The sequence below is a fragment of the Bison bison genome, unplaced genomic scaffold, assembly GCF_000754665.1.
Source record: "Bison bison bison isolate TAMUID 2011002044 unplaced genomic scaffold, Bison_UMD1.0 scf7180017864166, whole genome shotgun sequence".
Classification (NCBI taxonomy): domain Eukaryota; kingdom Metazoa; phylum Chordata; class Mammalia; order Artiodactyla; family Bovidae; genus Bison; species Bison bison.
Window position 1 is genome coordinate 1,024,451 of NW_011494738.1, and position 12,784 is coordinate 1,037,234.

At 36.7% G+C, this 12,784-nt stretch overlaps 1 protein-coding gene across 4 annotated transcripts in view; it reads left to right on the forward strand.

Annotated features, from left to right (window-relative positions):
- Positions 1 to 12,784, forward strand: part of CCDC88A (coiled-coil domain containing 88A) — a 120,821-nt gene that overhangs the window by 86,473 nt on the left and 21,564 nt on the right. For all 4 annotated transcript variants that reach the window (XM_010841662.1, XM_010841663.1, XM_010841665.1 and 1 more), the window contains exons 19-22: positions 3,517 to 3,678; positions 5,101 to 5,378; positions 5,615 to 5,758; positions 8,406 to 8,592. In XM_010841662.1, coding sequence (XP_010839964.1) covers positions 3,517 to 3,678; positions 5,101 to 5,378; positions 5,615 to 5,758; positions 8,406 to 8,592 — 771 coding nt within the window. The remainder of the gene's footprint in view (positions 1 to 3,516; positions 3,679 to 5,100; positions 5,379 to 5,614; positions 5,759 to 8,405; positions 8,593 to 12,784) is intronic.

The following is a 12,784-nucleotide window of genomic DNA, read 5'->3' on the forward strand; positions in this document are numbered from 1 at the left end:
TATATCTCTTGCATTGGCAGGTGGATTCTTTACCACTACCACCACCTTGAAAGCCCTAACTTTCTTGGACCCACAGCATGTGAGGTCTTAGTTCCCCAACCAGGGATCGAGCCTGCACCCCCTACATTGGGCTGGCAGAGTCTTAACAGTGGACCGCCAGGGAACGTCCTAGGGTAGTAAATTGCTGACAGTAGAACTGATAGGCCAAAGAGCATATCTAGAGAGAGATTTCTGTGTGTGTATTTAATTTTAATTGATAAACTGTTGTAAAAGCTTTTCAAAAAAGTGAATTTTCAGTTCCACTAATAGAATATCTGTTATTCCAGATTGACATTGGGTATTCCCAACCTTGTAATTTCTATTTAAGTGATAGAAAATATTTTAATTTGTGTGTTTTAAATTATTAGTGAGCTATTTTATATCCTTTTTTGTATTTATCAGCTACATATAAAAATTCATGTTTCATTATTCAGTCATATATATTTATATATCAATCACCTGGATTAAAAATTAATTTCAGAAAACTTGGTGTGTTATATTCTATAAGATGAATCTCTTTTCCCACTTACTTCATCTGTAAATTTCCACTGGGGAGAAATTACCTGGTTGACATATTGTACTCATTTAGATAATGGGTTTATAAAGATGGCTACCCTATATTAGACTGGTAATTTTTGCTGATTTGCTAGTACATATGTTTGTTAACTTCATCATTTTCCATTGTAAACCTTCTCTTGTTCTTAGATACCCTATCTACTCTCAGTTATCTCTTCCATTCATTATAGACTATAGGAGTTTTTCATATTAAGGATACCCAGACTCATTAGAGCTTGTACATTTTGGTTTCTGAAGAGCTGAACTATAACAGTATAAGTGAATATACTTATATATCTCACATATATAAGTGGAAAATGGTGCACCTTTTTGTTATATCAGAATGGTATATAAGAAAGTGCTACACTCAATATGCCAGCAAATTTGGAAAACTCAGCAGTGGCCACAGGACTGGAAAAGGTCAGTTTTCATTCCAGTCCTAAAGAAAGGCAATGCCAAAGAATGCTCAAACTACCACACAGTTGCACTCATCTCACACGGTAGAAAAGTAATGCTCAAAATTCTCCAAGCCAGGCTTCAGCAGTACGTGAACTGTGAACTTCCAGATGTTCAAGCTGGTTTTAGAAAAGGCAGAGGAACCAGAGATCAAATTCCCAACATCCACTGGATCATCGAAAAGCAAGAGCGTTCTAGAAAAACATCTATTTCTGCTTTATTGACTATGCCAAAGCCTTTGACTGTGTGGATCACAATAAACTCTGGAAAATTCTGAAGGAGATGGGAATACCAGACCACCTGACCTGCCTCTTGAGAAACCTGTATGCAGATCAGGAAGCAACAGTTAGAACTGGACATGGAACAACACACTGGTTCCAAACAGGAAAAGGAGTACGTCAAGGCTGTATATTGTCACCCTGCTTATTTAACTTATATGCAGAGTACATCATGAGAAATGCTGGGCTGCAAGAAACACAAGCTGGAATCAAGATTGCTGGGAGAAATATCGATAACCTCAGATATGCAGATGACACCACCCTTATGGCAGAAAGTGAAGAGGAATGAAAAAGCCTCTTGATGAAAGTAAAAGAGGAGAGTGAAAAAGTTGGCTTAAAGCTCAACATTCAGAAAACGAAGATCATGGCATCTGGTCCCATCACTTCATGGGAAATAGATGGGGAAACAGTGGAAACAGTATCAGACTTTATTTTTGGGGGCTCTAAAATCACTGCAGATGGTGACTGGAGCCATGAAATTAAAAGACACTTACTCCTTGGAAGGAAAGTTATGACCAACCTAGACTGCATATTCAAAAGCAGAGATATTACTTTGCCAACAAAGCTCTGTCTAGTCAAGGCTATGGTTTTTCCAGTGGTCATGTATGGATGTGAGAGTTGGACTGTGAAGAAGGCTGAGCACCGAAGAATTGATGCTTTTGACCTGTGGTGTTGGAGAAGACTCTTGAGAGTCCCTTGGACTGCAAGGAGATCCAACCAGTCCATTCTGAAGGAGATCAGCCCTGGGTTTTGTTTGGAAGGACTGATGCTGAAGCTAAAACTCCAATACTTGGGCCACCTCATGCGAAGAGTTGACTCATTGGAAAAGACTGATGCTGGGAGGGATTGGCGGCGGGAGAAAAAGGGGACGACAGAGGATGAGATGGCTGGATGGCATCACCGACTCAATGGACATGAGTTTGAGTGAATTCCGGGAGTTGATAATGGACAGGGAGGCCTGGCGTGCTGTGATTCATGGGGTCTCAAAGAGTCGGACACGACTGAGCAACTTAACTGACTGACTGAACTGATCCCATATTATTTTTCTAGTGTAAACTTTTTTTACCCTTTGTGATCAGATGAACAAAAGAGAAGTACAATGTCAACATTTATTTTAAAGCATTTTTCTTTCTCACTTTTGATTTTATAGTATAATATCAATTAATTCATGATTGAACTTTTATACTGTGACATGTAGTATATATAACTTGAAAGCCTATAAAGTGAATGTTGTCATTGTCCAATAATATAAAATAATGATAAAGATATCTGTTGTGATTCAGTTGTAATCTTTTTTGCATGTTGCAATATATATAAATTCTGGCCTTGTATATTAAAGTTTTATTTTGATTTTCTAGAGGATTCTTTGTTTATATTTTTTGATGCTAATTTTTAAATGAGTTTTTATTTAGAAATAATCCTGAGAATATAATATTTAAAACAAACATCACATTTTAAATATAATGATTTGCATGGCAATTCAGCCATTTAATTATAAAATTGAAATATGATCCTATATATTAGGAAAATTGAAAACAGTATGTTTTATTTGGATTCATTCCAGAAGTCATATAGCTAAAACAGTTGTAGTAAGTGTGTTCTACCATGAAAAAAAAAACACTGGAGAAAAGTATGTAACATTTGTTAGGTCTATTATGTACTAAATTTTTTAAACAGATGGTTAAGATTGTTCCTGCCTCTCTTCTAAATAATTGTGTTTGTAAAACACTTAATTTTGCTGCTACCCCAGGGACTGCTACATATTTGTGTATGTGCACATGGGTATTTGCCTCTGGGGAGTTAGCAGAAGGTTCACTGTCTCTTGGCTAGACACAGCCCTGTTTGCTCTGGGCACTTTTGAGTAGCATAAAAATCACAGAACTGACAATCCCATTCTAGTTTTTTTTGTTAGTAAATATACTTATAATGGAATATGTTGTTCTTCGGACATTATAAAACAGGCAGAACACAGAGACAATAGTATTAAGGTTTTAGTATTGCTTTCTTTCCTAGATTAAGTATCTTTTTACAATTTCGGTTACAGGGGAAATGTCTTGTCTTTTTCTCTTTTAAGGTTGTTGAGATTTTTTGGATTAGCATGGTAATGAACACTTGTATAACATTCTAGTGTCTGTTAAACAGAAATATGTTGATGCTTTTATCTTTAATATGTTTTTTCTTTATTCAGAATGCTACACTGCAAGCAGAGAAGCAAGCATTGAAAACTCAACTGAAACAACTTGAAACACAGAACAATAATTTGCAGGCTCAGATTCTTGCACTTCAGAGGCAGACAGTATCATTACAGGAGCAGAATACCACTCTTCAAACACAGAACGCCAAGCTTCAGGTTGTAATGTAACATTGTGGGGATATGCAACAAAACTCTTGAATTATGGTTTAAAATAAGGATGAATAGACATAAGCTAACATTTTTTCTTAGTGAGTGAATTTAACAATTAGTTGAAGATAAAGTATTTTTATATAGTACTATGCCAAATTTTTGGATATCAGCATTTTGAAAATGTCAGAGTGTCTAAAGTAATAAATTTACTCATTAAATAAAAATAATTTTATTTACATTGACTTTATGGCCTTTCACCCATTTCAACAAGTTAATTATAATTAATCAGGTAGAAACCCTTGTTTAAAGTATTATTGTAACATATCAGTTAGGTTATTGGAAAATAACAGCATGAGAATTTTATCTTTAGACTTACCCTTAATTCAAAGGATCCATCTTGCAATTAATACTACTAGTGTCTTTTCAGGGAGAAGGCAATGGCACCCCACTCCAGCACTCTTGCCTGGAAAATCCCATGGAGGAGGAGCCTGGTAGGCTGCAGTCCATGGGGTCGCTAATAGTCGGACATGACTGAGCGACTTCACTTTCACTTTTCACTTTCACGCATTGGAGAAGGAAATGGCAACCCACTCCAGTGTTCTTGCCTGGAGAATCCCAGGGACGAGGGAGCCTGCTGGGCTGCCATTTATGGGGTCGCACAGAGTCGGACACGACTGAAGTGACTTAGCAGCAGTAGCAGCAGCAGTGTCTTTTCAAATAGAGCAGTCAGGTAGGGGAAAGTACAACTCTCTGAAACCTCTTAAAAAGTGGAGTTGTTCCCCCTCTGAATCCAAAAGTTCTTTCTATAACTCTTTTCCAAATGAAAAAGAATATACTGATTTGATTTAGTTGTTCAGTTGCTAAGTTGTGTGTGACTCTTTTGTGACCCCCATGGACTGTAGCCTACCAGGTGCCTCTGTCCATGGGATTTATCAGGCAAGAATACTGCAGTGGATTGCCATTTCCTTTTCCAAGGGATCTTCTGAACCCAGGGATTGAACCCATGTCTCCTGCATCTCTTACATTGACAGGTGGATACTTTACCACTGAGCCTCCTGGAAAGCCCTGGTTTAATTTAGACTTGAGAAAATTACCAGTTGAGTTTCACAAGTAGTTTTTCAGGTCTATCAACTGTCAGTCAACTTCTAGAAAATGATAAACTGGCATTTAAAATTTTTTACTCTTATGGGATTTTTGCTAATCACCTTCATTTAAAATAATCAATTCAAAAAATATGTAACACCTACCAAAAATCAAAATTAAATGGTAGTCTACCTTTTTGGGATCTAAAATCCAAATTTTCTTAGTATAATATGAATATATCTGCTGTGATTTATTCAGTGCTTCCTAAAGTTAACATTCTTTTATTGTAAAAGAATTATAAATAAACTATTTTTCTGATGTCTGATACAGTATACATTCTTGTAGGTTGAAAATTCCACCCTTAATTCCCAAAGTACCTCACTTATGAACCAGAATGCACAACTCCTAATCCAGCAGTCTTCCTTAGAAAATGAAAATGAATCTGTAATCAAAGAGCGAGAAGATCTGAAATCTCTCTATGATTCTCTGGTCAAAGATCATGAAAAGCTGGAACTCCTACATGAACGGCAGGCTTCAGAATATGAGACTCTGATTGCTAAACATGGAACTCTAAAGTCTGCCCACAAAAATCTTGAGGTGGAACATAAAGACCTTGAAGATCGGTAATTTATCATCTTTTCTTGTGTTGTTACCTTAAAACCAATTTAAGAAAACAATTTGAATTGAATAATGTAATAAATTTCATATGTTAAACAGATCTGAGATAATTTATATAGGAAATGTATATAAACTTACATGCTTTATGTGATATTTATTAAATTAAGTCATTTCCATTATTTCTAAAATTTTTTTTTCTAAAGAAATATTATAAACCAAATGCATAACATTTTTTTTCCAGTTACAATCAGTTACTAAAACAGAAAGGACAGTTGGAAGATTTGGAAAAAACACTGAAAGTAGAACAAGAAAAAATGCTGCTTAAAAACAAAAACCATGAGACTGTAGCTGCAGAATTCAAGAAGCTTTGTGGTGAAAATGATAGGTAATAAATATGTATATATATATAATTTTGTATTCATTATATCCAACGGGTATGTTACCCCTTTGCAGTACTACCCGTAACTTAGAATTTTTAAAAAAGACACCAGGGTAATACATAAATTACCCAACAGCATCATTTAGCTAGTTATAAGTGATTCAGACAAGAGTGTGGGTCTTGAACTTTCTCTGATTGTTTCTCTTTTGATTTATTCAAATACTTAAGTTCTTAAGGCACAGTATATAACAAAATTTCTGTATGTTGATTGCATTTGTATACTTTATTGAGACAGAATGTAGTGAAACCTGACTCTTTATATCTTTCTTTCTGCTAGTCTGGTATCATAATTCTTGTCTTTCAGAGTTGCTACAAGTGAGTGGCCTTGTCATTTTCTAGCTAACTCGTTTTGTAGTCTTATTTTTAACTGTCTTACATATTAATAAGCTCATATTACCATGGGGCAGTTATTTTTTAATTTGAAGCCTTGGCAAAATCAAAACTTGTCAACTGGTGATCAGCCTACTCCATAAGGGTACATTTTCAAAAAATTTTTAGAAGCCTTTGAAAAATTTGAACAATCTGAACATTTGTTTACTGTATTTACATTGCCCTAGTGAAAGTGCTAAAAGCACACAAAATTCAAATGGGTATCATTCAGTATTTATCCTATTATGAATTTAATGCAGTTTATTTTTAGAATTAAACATCTAATTCCTTTCTTTTATTAAAAAAAAAATCCCTAAACTTCTCGAGCCATTTTCATACTCTGTAGTTTTTAATTTAGTTGTTACAAATAGAAATTCTGTACTGATGGATTTGAACTTAATAATCTTAACACCAAGCTAGAATCAAGGAGCATGTATTTGTATATTATAAACAATGAAAGACCAAATTGTGACAAGTTATAGGATACAAGGACACAGTTGTTGTTGTTATTACAGGTAGAACATTGGGGAATGCATTTACTGTGGAAATCCCATCTTGAACCTAACCTTTTTTCTTGTTGGAATTCAAAACAAACTGGGGCAGCTTGTGAACTTGAGTAGACCTTCCAGAATCTAATTGTATATGTAAATGATGAGTCTCCAGAGAAGGAACTCAACCTAACTGACAAGAAGAATTTGAGCTTGATGAATTTGATTGCAGTTCACCCAATATGCAGTCTTGGAGGGGAAGAATGGTCTTGAGTAGAGTATTTTCTGTGTCTCAGTACTTTGGTTTCTTACCCAGCTTTTGTGCACTCATGGCTGTGTCCTCAGGAAAGAAAATGCTTCAAGTAAAACCTGGAAGAACTCTTTCACAAATAAAAGATATTTGTGGAGACTTAATCTAAAGAACAATAGTTTATTCATTTCTCTAAATCACCTAAGTTTTAATCTTAGATAATGCCAAGACAAGAAAGCTTCTTACATATACTAGGTTATCTTGGCATCTTTGGAATTATGTTATCTGAATTGCATTTCTGTGTTAATGTTCTCAGCTTTGAGGGACAGTGTAAAAAAAACTCTCTTAAAGAGCTGATTTTAGTATCTGCCTTTGGGATGATATTGAGGACATTGTATATTCTTTTTATATCTCCCTCTCCTTAAAGTATTAAGTAGTTATCTGTATGCCTCTGTGAGGTTTACACAGCTGTCACACACATGGTATGCATTCATACATGGATTCAGCCTGCTAATGGAGCGTTTATGGGATGTTTCTGGTGTTGCCATTTTACTTTTTTACCAAGTCTTATTTTTTTAATGTATTATTTTGTTATTTATAATTATTATAAACAGACTCAAATCCTTTAGGAAATGAGTTGAAATAAATTATTAGATAGTTGTGAGCAAATATCTTGCTGAGAAAAAGTTTGTTTGGCTTTCTCTACCTTGTATGAGTTCCAGATCTTAATGCCGTTAAGATCAAGGTTGGTAAACTACAGCTAACTTAGCAGGCCATATCTAGACTGCAGCCTGCTTTGTATAGCTCCCAAACAAAGAACAGTTTTTAACACCTTAAAATGTGATGGGGAACAAAAAAGAAGAGCACGCTATAGATAGCATGCAACCCATAAAGCCTACGGTATTTATTACTCTGTGGTCCTTTACAGAAAAAATATGCTGATCTCTCTCTTAGAGGTCAGTGGACCTTGTTCTAAAGATGTAATAGTAGAAAGGACAGATAAGGCTATAGTTTGATTTTTTTTAAAAATCCAAAATTTGTCATTAGTAATTGAGGACTGCATAAATATGAATAATTTGCAGAAATCTCAATTACTAGAATTTTGATTTTAGTATGTATATCTTAGTTATCTGGCAACAGATTGATAGGTTACCATCTCTCATACTGGATTGATTATTTGTTTGATCTGATTTTTCTTTATTTTTCATGTTGAATTATAGAATCTTTGAATTCTCTAGGTTAATTAATACTGGATTGGTTATTTTCTCCTTTGTCCTTTAAGCTAAATATTTTCTGATTAATGCTTAAAATTTTTTTAATTTAGTTTTTACAGACTTGGAACTGATTCTAGATGAGTTTAGTCACTGGCAAGAGAATCTTTTCTATTCTTTAAGTATGTCTAAATGTGATTTACAGCAGTTTCACATTGTGTAAATTACAATGAAAGCTATGAAGACAGTCTTTCTATCATGATTTCCAATTATAGGTTGAATCATACATATAATCAGCTTTTAAAAGAGACTGAAGTTTTACAAACTGACCATAAAAACTTGAAAAGTCTTCTAAATAATTCGAAACTGGAACAAACAAGATTAGAAGCGGAATTTTCAAAGTTAAAGGAACAGTACCAACAATTGGACATCACATCCACCAAGCTAAATAACCAGTGTGAGGTGAGCTTAACAAATTTAATTGCCGTTTCCTTCCTTTAGGCATTAAGACTAGCCTAAAAAGGTAAACCATCATAATGACAGTAGCAGTATGTTTAATGTTTAATGAGATATTTCTAAAAAAACTAGGGATAATTTAAATTCACAAATAATTTAGAAAAACCTCCTTCTTCCTTCTTTAATTGCAACATTTTTTACTATTAAACTCATATGTTCACATACTTGGACAAATTAACCCTTGTTTAATGAAAAAATGTTTACTGACCACTTGGCATGTAAACCAAAAAGGGAAAAATCTCTTCCTTTGTGGAATTTATATTCTGGTGGAAGGAAGTAGACAATAAATATAATGCATAGTGAAAATATATAGTGTTTCAGTGTTTTGTTACATATGGCTGTATAGCAATTTACCCCAAAATACAGTGGTATATATGAGTGCTCCCATAGCTAGTGGGTCAGCATTTGGACAGGTACATTGGGGCCAGTCTGTCTCCTCCACTTAAATGTGGGCCCTCCGCTGAAAGATTTGAAAGGCTAATTGCATGTTTGGTGGTTGATGCTGGCCATCAGCTGAAAGCGTCAGTCTCCTCTTCTTGTGATCTCTCCCCATGGACTGGTTTGGGCTTTCCAACACCATGGTGAGAACCAGACAGAAGGCATCTCTGTGTTAATGATCAAGCCCCAGAAGTCATGCAGCATCATTTCCCCTGCATTCTAGTCATTGAGGCAGAGTCCCATCCAGGTTAAAGGGAAGGAGAGACTCAGCCTCTTGATGGTGAATGGCAAGATTCTGGAAGAGCACATGGACTGGAAATACTGCTGTAACCATTTTGAAAATTAGTCTGCAACACATATAGTATGTTACAAGATAAAAGTTATGTACAAGTAAAAATGGAGAGAGGTAAAAGGGGATGAGGACTGCCGGAATAGATGAGGAATACAAATTTCAATTTTAACTAGGCATCACTGAACAAAGATTTGAAGGAGATTAGTGTATTGTTTGAAGAAGACAATGGCACCCCACTCCAGTACTCTTGCCTGGAAAATCCCATGGATGGAAGAGCCTGGTAGGCTGCAGTCCATGAGGTCGCAAAGAGTCGGATACGACTAAGCGAATTTACTTCACTTTCTGTAAATCTATTACTTCTATTATATTTTATTTAGATTTCACTTTCACTTTTCACTTTCATGCATTGGAGAAGGAAATGGCAACCCACTCCAGTGTTCTTGCCTGGAGAATCCCAGGGACGGGGGAGCCTGGTGGGCTGCCGTCTATGGGGTCGCACAGAGTCGGATACGACTAAAGCGACTTAGCAGTAGCAGCAGCAGTGTGTTGTTATGTGGACATTGAGGAAGGAACCTTCCAGGAAGTCAGCCCACACAGTTAATCTAGACCAGAGGAATCCTGGTGTGTTTGAGGAACACTCAAGGAAGCTAGTGTGGCTGGAGTAGAATGAGCAAACGAGGAGAGTGGGAGGAGATGAGCTCGGAGATATTCCTGGGCCAGATACATTGCCCTATGTATGTGTTGTTCTCAGTTTTGTCCAACTCTTTACAACCCCCTGGGCTGTAGGCCACCAAGCTCCTCTGCCCATGAAATTTTCCATGCAAGAATACTGGGGTGGGTTGCCATCTCCTACTCCAAGGGATATTCCTGACCCAGGGATCATACCTGCATCTCTTGTTCTCTTGCAGTGGCAGGCAGATTCTTTACCACCACTGCACCACAGGGGAAGCCCATGTTGCCTTATAGGCCATTGTAAAATACTTTTCTGAGTAAAACAGGGGAGCTATTGGGAAAGTTTAGAACAGAAGTGACATCTGCCTTATGTATACAGTTGTGCTCTTAACATGATTCTGGGCTTCTTCCTATGATGAGTTGATAATGTGATAGAAATTTTGAAATAGAAAAAGAATTCTGAAAGCCTTAAATATTATAATTCTTACATTTTGTGATTGGTCTTTAAATCGTTAAAGTTTTGAGTATAGCTTAACATCTGAATTTCTTGAAACTTAGAAAATCAGCACTTAAGCAAAACCCTTAAATAGAATTAGGAATAGACTGAAGAAAAAAAAAGGAATAGACTGTAGCAGAAAATAATACTTAAAAGCTTTTTGTCTGAAATCACAAACTAATGGAAGGAAAAATTAGTTTGATATCATATATATTTAATTATGCAGCAAAGTTCAGAAATTATGGAACCTTCATTCTGCTTGTGATTTATAAAATCTAAATAAAATATAATAGAGGTCATAGATTTACAGAAAGTGAAGTAAATTTGCTCAGTCGTATCTGACTCTTTGCAACCCCATGGACTGTAGCCTACCAGGCTCCTCCGTCCATGGGATTTTCCAGGCAAGAGTACTGGAGTGGGTTGCCATTTCCTTCTCCAGGAGATCTTCCCAACCCAGGGATCAAACCCGGGTCTCCCGCATTGTAGGCAGACGCTTTACCATCTGAGCCACCAGGGAAGTCCAGACTTACAGAAAACATGACAAACAAGGACTGAGATCCTGCATGCTACACAACATGGCCAGAAAGAAAAAAGGAACGTGACAAATCCACTTTCCCGGAAACAACAGAATGGGAAGAAGATATAAAAACAACCACTTTTAGGGCTCTGGAACTCAAGCAGAGACATAAATTGAGAAGAATTAAAGAAAAACTACTCACCTTTTGGTAGGAATTGCAGTTTATTTTGTGACTTCTCCCATTCTGAGTCTTCTCCTCCCCTTTCTCCATAACTGGGAGTTCAGTCAAGAGGCATGCCTTGAAACCAGCAGCTTTGCTACTGGAGGATTGTCAAAGGCTAACTCAGGTAGCCTGAAACACTGCATGGGGCAAATCACAGATGAACAGACTACTCAGAAATTTAACATAGGAGATCCAGAGAATGAGACAGCTAGCCATAATTGGTCTTGGTAAGATCCTGCATGTCACTGGTGGTCTCAAAGACCGCTCAAGAGAAATCAGAAAGGGCCCTGACTACCTTATGATTGTCCCAACAATCAACCCCCCCTTGGCTAGGGATTAAGTCATATAATAAAGTGATTTGAAGGGAATGGAAAAATGAATCCATAGTACTGGAGACTTCTCTATGGGAAGTGTGGTAATTGGAAGAGCACTCAACAGATGTTTCTGGAATACAATTGATGTGCTGTTTCTTGATCTGAGTACTGGTTCACTCTTGAGTTCACTTTATGGTAATTCACTGAGCTGTATGTACACTTAAAATTTGTTCTTTTTTCTATATATCTTTTATGAGTTGTCTGCTGATACAGTAATGCTGTGTAAGAAACATAGAACCTCAGTGGTAAGAGACTAAACATTTACTTTTGCTCTTGAGTCTCTGGGTCAGCTGAGCAGATGTGCTGGTCTGCATTGATGTGTGGTCCAAGATCAGTAGATCTTAGTAGGGCTTGCTTATGTATCTGCAGTGAGCCAGCATGCGCCTTTCGAGCTGGCTGGTCTAAGGTGGCCCCAACTGGTGTAACTTTTCTGTGCCATGTGTGGTCTCTCATCCTTCAAGAGGATTCCAGGAGCCTGAGTGGAAACACATAAGCCTCTTGAGGCGTGGGCTTGGAACTATCACACCATCGCTTCTGCCTCCTTCCCTTAGCCAAAGGGATTCCCAGGTCAAGAAGAGACGAAGTATTAATAGATTTCGCTTCTTGATAGGAAAAGTAAGAAGTCACAGCACAAGAGGGTACAGGGAGGAAAACTGCATTCAATTTTGCAGTGAATCTACTACATGTGTTACGTTTCAATTTAACAACATATAGATAAATAAAACGGCACAGTATTGACAGTTGTTAGATCTAGATGGCTATTTATGCATATTCATAGTATTATACTATTTGCTTATTTCTTTTTTTTTTTTTTTTTCATGACCGTCTGACCCACCCCCCTTCTCTAGTACTTTCTCCCTGACAGATGCATATTTATTCTCACCAAATTTCTTTCTCTGCCTTCTGGTCCCCTGCTTCTGTCTTCTGCTAAGGACACGTTCCCTAGGGAGCTGAATGTCACCTGAAACATTACAAATCTGAAAAGCAGACCTGAGAAAGATGCCCTGTTGCCACTAAATGTCCCAAATCCTTCATTCCGATCTCCCTCAGTTTTCCTTCACTCCTCTGCATCAATTCATTCAGATACTGTTTTTTTTTTTTTTTTTAAAAATCACATGCTCCCCAT